Consider the following 12,050-nt stretch of genomic DNA (forward strand, 5'->3'; position numbering starts at 1 on the left):
GATTTGAAGGTGATGCTGTTCCCATACACTTGCCGTCCTTGTCTTTCTAGGTAGACATCGCAGGTCTGGACGCTGCTGTGAAAGGAACCTTGGTGAGTTGCTGCAGTGCATCCCATAGATTTTACACAGTCCAGCTATGGTGCACAGGCAGTGAATGGGGTGTTAAACAAGTGGAATGCTTAGACCTGGTTAGTACTGAGTTTCTTGAGTGTTGTTGGAGCTGCACTCATCCAGGCAAGTGGCGAGTATTCCATCACACTCCTGACTTGTGCCTTCTAGATGGTGAAAAAGTTTTGGGGGAGTCAGGATATGAGACACTCACTGCAGAATACCCAACCTTTGACCTGTCCTTGTAGCCACAGTATCTACATGCCAGGTTTCTGATCAATGTTGATGATGGGGGCTTCGGTGATTTTATCCTTCGTGGGATGTGGGCAGCTAGCCTTTGTTGCCCGTACCTAACTGCCCTTGAACTGAGCGGTCTGCTAAGAGTAATATGGGTCTGGGGTCATATGTAGGCAAGACCGGGTAAGGATGGCAGATTTCTCATTAGCAAGCCGTATGGGTTTTTAACAACAATCAATGATATTTTCACAGTAACTGTTACTGAGTACTGCAGATTTTTAAAAAAAACCTAATAGAATTCTATCAGCTGTTGTGGGATCTGAACCCATATTCTCAGAGGATTAGCCTGTGCCTCTGGGTTACTAGTCCAGTGAGATTACCACTACACCACCATGAAGTTGAAAGGAATTGGTACCTAACAAAGCTGCAGGTCAGGAGTAGAGAACATTGGAAAAAAGGTTTAGAAAAACTTGGAGTGCTATGCTCAGTTTTTATATCACACCTTTCACCATATCAGTAACTTGGATGAAGAACTGGTGTGTTTTATAGATGTTTTGCCGGTGACAGTAAATTAGAAGGCACAGGAAGTTGTGTGGAAGGGAGAAGTAGGTTACAAAGAGAACATAGACAATGAGTGAGCAAAACTATGACAGATGGAGTTCGGTGTTGGAATGTGTGAGGTTATCCACTTTGGATCTGAGAAACACTAATCGGAATATTTTCTAAATGATGACACACCAGGAACTGTGGAAGAGCTAAGGGATTTGAGTGCCCAGGTACAAAAATCACTAAAGACTAGTCCATAGGTACATCAAGTAATGGGACACTAATAGGATCGTGGCCTTGATCTCCAGGAGTTGGAGTACAAAAATGGGGAATTTTGCTTCAGTTGGTTAAACCTCCAATTGGAGAACTGTGTTCTCTTTTGATCACTGCACCTCAGGAATGCTGCACTGGTCACAGAGCGAGAGCGGCACAGATTCCCCGGGATGATACCAGGGTTTACAGGGTTAACTTACGAGGACAGGTTGCATAAGCTTGATTGCTACTCCCTTGAGTTTAACAGAGTTGAAGGCTAATCTAAGCAAGATGATGACAATGATAAAAGGATTCGAACAATTTCCCCTGATGAGGGAACAAGAGGCTATAAGATCTACGACATCAGGCTAGGTTTTCCAGGAGTGGGATTGGAAAGACTCCTTCACAAAAAGGGAATGGAAATCTGGAACTCTCTCCCCTAAAATGTTGTGGATGCTGGGTGCTATTTGAAACTTTCGAGACTGAGATTAGTAGATTTTGGTTGGATAAGGATATCAAGGGATGAGGAGCCGGGGTAGAAGAATGGTTTGGAGATACAGATCAGCCACGATCTAATCGAATAGCAGAACAGATTTGAAGGGCTGAATGTCCTCCTCCTATTCTTATATTCCAATAAACTAAAATAAACCAAGGTTTTATTTGACCACCTGTCAATACACATTCCAACACTGACTATACTTCAAAAATATTTAATTGACTATAAGGCACTTTGAGACGTCTCGGTGTCATGAACAGCGCTATATAAATGCAAGTCTTCCTTTGGCTGAATTTTTCCTGGACCAGGGAAATTTGGCAGAATTTCTGCATGTGTTTTGAAGTTAATAAATAGTGGCTATGGGTATGAAGGGTAAATGCTTAAAAATAGTCCCTAAACTGATCACAACAAGAAATAGAACAATGAGCGAGGGCTGTGAGTGGAGTGAGATGGGAGTGGATAGCATAGGCTGCAGGTTGTGGGTGCAATTGGCAGATGGCGCTGTTGGACCCAGTTGTGACACTACTATAATCCTGCAGGGAAGATAGTTTTGGGTGGCTCCCTGAAGGATCTGACTGGGCTCCCCTGAGCTGCCTACCTTCAGAAATTCTGTGTGTGTTTCAGGAGATCACTATTTTTGCTCCCCTTTGCTCTGCATTCCTTTGAAAAATTGTTTTCCTTGGTTTCGCGATCCCTCTTTAGTTCCTCTTGTGTCCTAGAAACTGTCTTCTCCCCACCTTATGCAAAATAAACTCTGAAGGGCATAGAAGTCAATAAAACCATATAGACGGAGCAATGTTGTGGCTGAGAAAATGAAAAAAACAATTTAAATATGTAAATTCTTCACATCGTCTTAAACAAGTAAATAGGATTTCAACTTGTGCCTGTGCTGGTAGGAGTGAAAGGATGTACACTCTTTGTGAGTGTGTACACGTGTTTGTCTGTGTGCGTATATAACCATAGAAGTTTACACTACACCAGGAGACCACTCAGCCCAATTTTATCTGTGCCAACACTTTGCTAAAGCAATCCAAAACTAGCCCACTGCCCCAATCCCTCCCTGTAACTGCCAGACTTTCTCTGTTTCCACTTTTTGCCCAAGTTTCCCATGAAGGATGCAGTAGTTTTTGTCTCTGCCACTCCCTGAGGGAAAACATACCATGTTCCCACAACCTGTTACCTAAAAGGACTTTTCTTGAACTCCCTCCTCATTCTAACGCTGACTCCTCAACCAAATTCAATAATCATTCCTTATTCACTCCACCAAAACCTTTCATATTTTTAAACGTCGCTATTAAATCTCCTCTTAACCCTCTCTGCTAAGTTACAGTTTCTCAACCCTAGCATCTTCCTGGTGAATCTACACTCTGGTCTCTCTGTGGCTTTCATATTCTCTCTATAATGGGCAGTCCAAACCTGCACTTAGTTTATAATAAAAACAGAACATTCTGGAAAACCCCAGCAGGTCTGGCAGCATCTGTGGAAAGAGGAACAATGGATGTTTCAAGTCCAACATGACTCTCCTTCAGAACTGGAATCAGAAGCGGGAATGCTTGCTGATGATTTCCCAGTGTTCATGACTCTTCAGATAATAAAACAGTTCATGCCCAATTTCAGCAAGAACTGGACAATATCCAGACCTGGGCTGACAAGTGGCAAGTAACATTCACGCCAAGTACCAGGCAATGACCATCTCCAACAAGAGAGAATCCAACCATCGTCCCTCGATGTTCAATGGCATTGCCATCACTGAATTCCCCACTATCAACATCCTGGGGGTTACCATTGACCAGAAACTGAACTGGACTAGCCATATCAATACTGTGGCTACAAGAGCAGGTCAGAGGCTAGGAATCCTGCAGCGAGTAACTCGCCTCCTGACTCCCCAAATCCTGTCCACCATCTACAAGGCACAAGTCAGGAGTGCGATGGAATACTCCCCACTTGCCTGGATGAGTGCAGCTCCCACAACATTCAAGAAGCTCGACACCGTCCAGGACAAAGCAGCCCACTTGATCAGTAATCATTTCACCACCTTCAACATTCATTCCCTCCACCACCAACACACAGTAGCAGCAGTGTGTACCATCTACAAGATGCACTGCATCAATACACGAAGGCTCTTTCAGCAGCACCTTCCAAACCCATGACCGCTACCATCTAGAAGGACAAGGGCAGCTGACACTTGGGAACACCACCGCCTGCAAGTTCCTCTCCAAGTCACTCACCATCCTGACTTGGAAATATATCGCCGTTCCTTCACTGTCACTGGATCAAAATCCTGGAACTCCCTCCCTAACAGCACTGTGGGTGTACCTACACCACATGGACTGCAGCGGTTCAAGAAGACAGCTCACCACCACCTTCTCAAGGGCAATTAGACATGGGCAATAAATATTTGCCTTTCCAGCGAAGTTCACATCCCGCGAAGGAATAACAACATATACTATAGTGTAAAGCCCTATGGGATATAATATTATGGAATATATAGGATGTAGCAATATTGGATACAATATAGGGCTAGAACATTGCCGGTTATAACCCCGTAAAGATGTTCCCATCTCGGCCCTCGGCCATAGAAAAGCCCTGGGTTTGATTGTCAAAGTGACCTTTGTCTCTGCCTGTGGAGTTTGAGCTCAGTTCGCTGCTGTTTCCCCTGTGAACTGTCAATCGTGATGTCCAGACACCGCCTCCCAGCCCTGCAGCACCAATACACAGGCCAGCTACCTGTGCACGTGATACCTGTGCAGGTAAGCCCAGGTGAGCAGCAGGTTCCTGCCCGGCGGTCCATTCCCAGTCTCCACCCCTCCCCATTGCACCAGGCGTGACATGGCCGAGTTGCTGAATAGACTGCGGGGTCCGGAGCTGGTGGCTCAGTTCCAGCGGCTGTGTGGCCTCAGTCTGCTCCCCCCAGGAGCTGACAGACAGGCACAGCCAGTTTCCCCAGCCCGGTCCCACAGTGCAGCGTGCAGAGACCAGGTCAACACCCAAAACAACGGCACCGTCTCGGGAGCTCCGGTGAGTGCACCGCCTCCCGGCAGTGGAGCCGGTTCTTGACTTTTACTCAGACTCCAAGGGGTAGACCCGCTCCCCGGCACTTTAAAGCCGCCCCGCTTGGCTGAAAAATGTCTGCAGGATGAGGGAAACAGTACAGGTAGGGGAGGATCCGGATTCCGACAGTCAGTCTGCCCTGGGAACTCACACAGGTGTGTCTCAATTGGCCTCAGTGCCCCGGGAAGAGGAAGGGGAGGGTCCAGTAACTCCTGTGGATGGAAGCTGTAATGCCTTCTGCAGTTGAATAGGGCTGGGTGCACCACACAGCTCTACAGAGCCTGGGCCGCCTGGATAGGGTTAATATTTGTCTGTATTTTCTTACTGCTATTCCTTCCTTGCCTCAGTTCCTCAGACTCCACACTGGGCAGGGAGTGAATCTTGGAGTTGCCTGGTCTCTCCGATTCCGTTTGATTGTAGCCAGCCACCTCACTCACTGAGCACTGGACTCTGGTCTATAGCCCTATGCCATAGCTGCATACCAAGGGGAAAATGATCAAAACCTTTTCATAATTCCCTGAGGGGTTTAGACAGCTCAGGAAATGTATAAACCATTGTTAAGGGATCATTTTATTTTGAATATCAGCAGAGGAATAGGCCATTCAGCCCACCTCTCTGAGGCTGTTCTGCTGGTCTATTCTTTGACACCATGACTGGTACCTCACCTGAGTGCTTATTCCTTATTGCGAATTTAGTTAGCGAGTGACAGGAGGCTATCGGACAGTGAAAGGTGTCAATGTCAAGGCTAACCCTTTCCTCAATCGCTCTCCACTCCTTTCAGGAGGTGCACTGCAGTCACCTATAGCGTAGCCTGGTGTTTGAGCATTGGCACCAGGTTTCCTTGCAGTGTGACTAAGCACCCTCCTGGACATCAGGAGTGAATTGTGCCAAGCATTCAGCACAAACACTTCAATTCCCTCAGGTGTATAGCAAGTACCCAGTGATATCTCACAGTTTGATCTCAGTCCAGTGTCGGAATGGAGACGAGGCCCCTATTTCCTCATTGAAAATGGCTCTAGATGGGATGATAGCAAAAAAGGACGAACTTGCATTTATAAAGCATCTTTCATCACCTCAGGACACCCCAAAGCACCTTACTGTCATGAAGTAAGTTTTGAATTGTTGTCACTGTTGAAATGTAGCCAATATGTACACAGCAAGCTCCCACAAACAGCAATGCGATAATGGCCAGGGAATCTGTTTTTGCGATGTTGGTTGAGGGATAAATATTGACCAGGACACTCCCCCACTCTTCTTCAAAATAGTATAATGGGATCTTTCTCGTGCCCCTGAGAGGGTAGACAGGACCTCGGTTTAATGTATCATCCAAAAGACAGCACCTTTGACAATGCAGCACTCCCTCAGTACTGCACTGGGAACATCAGCCTGGATTATGTACTCAAGCCTGTGGAGTGCACTGGTACCTTTAATGATGATGGGGTTAGGAGGGTGGGATTCGCCCAATGCTGGTGAGGTGAGGTGCCAGCCTGCATATGGGCATTGGTCTCCTCTCTCATCCTCACAGGGAAAGGCTCCAATCTCCTGCAACTATTCTATAAACCCAGAAACACGTTGGAGAATGGAAGTTTGTGCATGTTGTGCTATTAACTCCTGCTGACATATATTCAAAATGTTTAACGTTGCCTCATTAGCATGAGACCCAGCTATTGAGATGAGGGAAGAGCCAGGTGAGGTGGCTGTTCTAGGGCAGAGCCACCTTTAGTTCCTGGTTGTCCAGTATCAGGATCCTGATTATCCAGCAGTTTCTGAAGTGACACTAATGTATGATATCCTGTCTTCCCTCACAGTCTTGTCCACACAAAGCTTTGGCAAGGAGCTGAAGGTTTTGATGATGATAAGGTACATTCATTCATTTTAGCTGTCTCAATTGTGACTCCGTGGGTAACACTCTTATCTTGGAGCCAGAAGGTTGTTCTCAAGACTTGGGTGCAAAATCCATGCCCCCGTATAGTACTGAGGGAGTGCTACACTGTCAGAGGTGTTGTCTTCTGGATGAGATATTAAACTGAGTCCATATCTGTACTCTCGGGTAATGTAAAATAGACCAAGGCACTATTTGAAAGTGAGCAGGAAACTTCTCCCCGTGGCCTGGTTAATATTTATCCCCCTGCCAAGATTAGTAACACAGGTTATCTGATCATTGTCACGTTGCTACTGTGGGAGCTTGCTCTGCGCAAGATGGTTGCCACATTCCCAGTATGACAGGGACTGTGATTCAAAAGTATTGCCTTGATTGTAAAACATTTTGGAATGCCATGATGTCGTGAAAGGTGCTATCTAAATGCAAGTCTTTCTGTTTTAAAGCATCACTCATATCATATAAAGATACCATAGGGGAAAAAAAAAAGCTGGAGAGTGGTACAGAGGCAATGGTCAGGTCCAATTCCCCAACGTGTTCAGGGAGCTGATTTAAGGCTGAACACTGGGCCCCACATGGCGTTGGGGATAAGAAAATTCGATGAGGCTTCCATCTCCTGCTCACTGTCCAGTGATCTCTGTGTTTGGGAGAGGGGAAATTGCACAGGGTTCCTTCTCACTGTCCAGTGATCTCTGTGTTAGGGAGAGGAGAAATTGCACAGGGTTCCTTCTCACTGTCCAGTGATCTCTGTGTTAGGGAGAGGGGAAATTGGACAGGGGGACTGCTCACTGTCAAGTGATCTCTGTGTTAGGGAGAGGGGAAATTGGACAGGGCTCCTGCTCACTGTCCAGTGATCTCTGTGTTAGGGAGAGGAGAAATTGGACAGGGTTCCTACTCTCTGTCCAGTGATCTCTGTGTTAGGGAGAGGGGAAATTGGACAGCGCTCCTGCTCACTGTCCAGTGATCTCTGTGTTATGGAGAGGGGAAATTGGACAGGGGGACTGCTCACTGTCAAGTGATCTCTGTGTTAGGGAGAGGGGAAATTGGTCAGGGCTCCTGCTCACTGTCCAGTGATCTCTGTGTTAGAGTGAGGGGAAATTGGACAGGGCTCCTTCTCTCTGTCCAGTGATCTCTGTGTGAGGGAGAGGCGAAGTTGCTCAGGGCTACTGCTCACTGTCCAGAGATCTCTGTGTTAGGGAGAGGGGAAATTGGACAGGGCTCCTGGTCACTCTCCAGTGATCTCTGCGACAGGGAAAAGGCAAATTGGACATTGTTCCTTCTCACTGTCCAGTGATCGCCGTGTTAGATAAAAGGGAAATTGGACATTGTTCCTTCTCACTGTCCAGTGTTCTCCATATTAGGTAAAGGGAAAATTGACATTGTTCCTTCTCTCTGTCCAGTGATCTCTGTGTTAGGGAGAGGGGAAATTGGACAGGGCTCCTGTTCATTGTCCAGTGATCTGTGTGATAGGGACGGTGAAATTGCACAGGGGTCCTGCTCATTGTCCAGTGATCTCTGTGTTAGGGAGAGGGGAAATTGGACAGGGCTCCTACTCACGGTCCAGTGATCTCTCTGTAAGGGAGAGCGGAAATTGGACAGGGCTCCTGCTCACTGTCCAGTGATCTCTGTGTTAGGGAGAGGGGAATTTAGACACAGCTCCTGCTCTCTGTCCAGTCATCTCTGTGTTAGGGAGAGGAGAAATTGGACAGGGCTCCTGTACACTGTCCAGTGATCTCTGTGTTAGGGAGAGGGGAAATTGGACAGGGCTCCTTCGCACTGTCCAGTGACCTCTGCGTTAGGGAGAGTGGAAATTGGACAGTGCTCCTGCTCACTGTCCAGTAATCTCTCTGTTAGGGAGAGGGGTAATTGGACAGGGCTCCTAAGCATTGTCCAGTGATCTCTCTGTTACGGAGAGCGGAAATTGGACAGGGCTCCTGGTCACTCTCCAGTGATCTCTGCGGTAGGGTAAAGGCAAATTGGACATTGAACCTTCCAACTGTCCAGTGATCTCAGTGTTAGGGAGAGGGGAAATTGGACAGGGCTCACTGTCCAGTGATCTCTGTGTTAGGGAGATGGGACATTGGACAGGCCTCCTGCTCACTGTCAAGTGATCTCTATGTAAGGGAGAGGGGAAATTGGACAGGGCTCCAACTCTCTGTCCAGTGATCTCTGTGTTAGAGAGAGGAGAAATTGGACAGGGCTCCTACTCTCTGTCCAGTGATCTCTGTGTTAGGGAGAGGGGAAATTGAACATGGCTCCTTCACTTTGTCCAATGATCTCTGTGTTAGGGAGAGGGGAAATTGGTCAGGGCTCCTGCTCACTGTCCAGTGATCTCTGTGTTAGTGAGAGGGGAAACTGGACAGGGCTCCTTCTCTCTGTCCAGTGATCTCTATGTTAGGGTGAGGGGAAATTGGTCAGGGCTCCTGCTCACTGTCCAGTGATCTCTGTGTTAGGGAGATGAGAAATTGGACAGGGTTCCTTCTCACTGTCCAGTGATCTCTCTGTTAGGGAGAGGCGAAATTGGACAGGGGTCCTGCTCACTGTCCAGTGATCTCTGTGTTAGTGAGAGGGGAAGTTGGACAGGGCTCCTGGTCACTCTCCAGTGATCTCTGCGATAGGGATAAGGCAAATTGGACAATGTTGCTTCTCACTGTCCAGTGATCGCCGTGTTAGACAAAAGGGAAATTGAACATTGTTCCTTCTCACTGTCCAGTGATCTCCATATTAGGTAAAGGGGAAATTGACATTGTTCCTTCTCTCTGTCCAGTGATCTCTGTGTTAGACAGAGGGGAAATTGGACAGGGCTACTACTCACTGTCCAGTGATCTCTGTGTTAGGGAGAGGGGAAATTGGACAGGGCTCCAGTTCATTTTCCAGTAATCTCTGTGATAGGGAGAGGAGAAATTGGACAGGGCTCCTTCACTGTGTCCAGTGATCTCTGTGTTAGGGAGAGGGGAAATTGGTCAGGGCTCCTGCTCACTGTCCAGTGATCTCTGTTTTAGGGAGAGGGGAAATTGGACAGGGCTCCTTCTCTCTGTCCAGTGATCTCTGTGTTAGGGAGAGGGGAAATTGGTCAGGGCTCCTGCTCATTTCCAATGATATCTGTGTTATGGAGAGGGGAAATTGGACAGGGTTCCTTCTCACTGTCCAGTGATCTCTGTGTTAGGGAGAGGGGAAATTGGTCAGGGCTCCTGCTCACTTCCAATGATCTCTGTGTTATGGAGAGGGGAATGTAGACACAGCTCCTGCTCTCTGTCCAGTCATCTCTGTGTTAGGGAGAGGAGAAATTGGACAGGGCTCCTGTTCACTGTCCAGTGATCTCTGTGTTAGGGAGAGGGGAAATTGGACAGGGCTCCTTCTCACAGTCCAGTGACCTCTGCGTTAGGGAGAGTGGAAATTGGACAGTGCTCTTGCTCACTGTCCAGTGATCTCTGTGTTAGAGAGAGGGCAAATTGGACAGGGCTCCTGCTCACTGTCCAGTGATCTCTGTGTTAGCGTTAGGGGAAATTGGGCAGGGCTCCTGCTCACTGTCCAGTGATCTCTGTTTGAGGGAGAGGCGAAATTGGACAGGGCAGCTGCTCACTATCCCGTGATCTCTGTGTGAGGGAGAGGGGAAATTGGAGAGGGTTCCTTCTCAATGTCCAGTGATCTCTGTGTTAGGGAGAGGGGAAATTGGACAGGGCTCCTGCTCACTGTCCAGTGATCTCTGCGTTAGGAAGAGGGTAAATTGGTCAGGGCTCCTGCTCACTGTCCAGTGATCTCTGTGTTATGGGGAGGGGAAATTGGACAGTGCTCCTGCTCACTATCCAGTGGTCTCTGTGTTAGGGAGAGGGGAATTTGGACAGGGCTCCTGTTCACTGTCCAGTGATCTCTGTGTTAGGGAGAGGGGAAATTGGTCAGGGCACCTGCTCACTGTCCAGTGATCTCTGTGGTAGGGAGAGGGGAAGTTGGACAGGGTTCCTTCTCTCTGTCCAGTGATCTCTGTGTTAGCGATAGGGGAAATTGGACAGGGCTCCTGATCACTGTCCAGTGATCTCTGTTTGAGGGAGAGGCGAAATTGGACAGGGCAGCTTCTCACTGTCCAGTGATCTCTGTGTTAGGGAGAGGGGAAAGTGGACAGGGTTGCTTCTCACTGTCCAGTGATCTCTCTGTTAGGGAGAATGGAAATTGGACAGGGCTCCTTCTCTCTGTGAGTGATCTCTGTGTTAGGGAGAGGGGAAATTGGACAGGGCTCCAACTCTCTGTCCAGTGATCTCTGTGTGAGGGTGAGGGGACATTGGACAGGCCTCCTGCTCACTGTCAAGTGATCTCTATGTAAGGGAGAGGGGAAATTGGACAGGGCTCCTTCTCTCTGTCCAGTGATCTCTGTGTTAGGGAGAGGGGAAATTGGACAGGGCTCCTGGTCACTCTCCAGTGATCTCTGCGATAGGGAAAAGGCAAATTGGACATTGTTCCTTCTCATTGTCCATTGATCGCCGTGTTAGATAAAAGGGAAATTGGACATTGTTACTTCTCACTGTCCAGAGATCTCCATATTAGGTAAAGGGGAAATTGACGTTGTTCCTTCTCTCTGTCCAGTGATCTCTGTTTTAGGGAGAGCGGAAATTGGACAGGACTCGTACTCACTGTCCAGTGATCTCTGTGTTAGGGAGAAGGGAAATTGGACAGGGCTCCTGCTCATTGTCCAGTGATCTCTGTGTTAGGGAGAGGGGAAATTGGACAGGGTTCCTTCTCACTGTCCAGTGATCTCTCTGTAAGGGAGAGCGGAAATTGGACAGGGCTCCTGCTCACTGTCCAGTGATCTCTGTGTTAGGGAGAGGGGAATTTAGACACAGCTCCTGCTCTCTGTCCAGTCATCTCTGTGTTAGGGAGAGGGGAAATTGGACAGGGCTCCTGCTCATTGTCCAGTGACCTCTGCGTTAGGGAGAGTGGAAATTGGACAGTGCTCCTGCTCACTGTCCAGTAATCTCTCTGTTAGGGAGAGGGGAAATTGGACAGGGCTCCTAAGCATTGTCCAGTGATCTCTCTGTTACGGAGAGCGGAAATTGGACAGGGCTCCTGGTCACTCTCCAGTGATCTCTGCGGTAGGGAAAAGGCAAATTGGACATTGAACCTTCCAACTGTCCAGTGATCTCAGTGTCAGGGAGAGGGGAAATTGGACAGGGCTCACTGTCCAGTGATCTCTGTGTTAGGGAGATGGGACATTGGACAGGCCTCCTGCTCACTGTCAAGTGATCCCTATGTAAGGGAGAGGGGAAATTGGTCAGGGCTCCTGCTCACTGTCCAGTGATCTCTGTGTTAGTGAGAGGGGAAACTGGACAGCGCTCCTTCTCTCTGTCCAGTGATCTCTATGTTATGGTGAGGGGAAATTGGTCAGGGCTCCTGCTCACTGTCCAGTGATCTCTGTGTTAGGGAGAGGCGAAATTGGACAGGGGTCCTGCTCACTGTCCAGTGATCTCTGTGTTAGTGAGAGGGGAAGTT

The 12,050-nt window shown here is 48.2% G+C and overlaps 1 protein-coding gene across 1 annotated transcript in view; it reads left to right on the plus strand.

The window, feature by feature from the left end:
• Positions 1 to 4,453: 4,453 nt before the first annotated feature.
• LOC144673071 (sphingosine-1-phosphate phosphatase 2-like) overlaps positions 4,454 to 12,050 on the plus strand; it is a gene marked incomplete at its 3' end in the record, with an annotated part of 146,147 nt that continues 138,550 nt past the window's right edge. Inside the window, exon 1 of the mRNA XM_078535066.1 lies at positions 4,454 to 4,657. Within this exon, the coding sequence (XP_078391192.1) occupies positions 4,469 to 4,657 (189 nt within the window). The remainder of the gene's footprint in view (positions 4,658 to 12,050) is intronic.

The sequence above is a fragment of the Cetorhinus maximus genome, unplaced genomic scaffold (assembly GCF_964194155.1).
Source record: "Cetorhinus maximus unplaced genomic scaffold, sCetMax3.hap1.1 HAP1_SCAFFOLD_243, whole genome shotgun sequence".
NCBI classification, from domain to species: domain Eukaryota; kingdom Metazoa; phylum Chordata; class Chondrichthyes; order Lamniformes; family Cetorhinidae; genus Cetorhinus; species Cetorhinus maximus.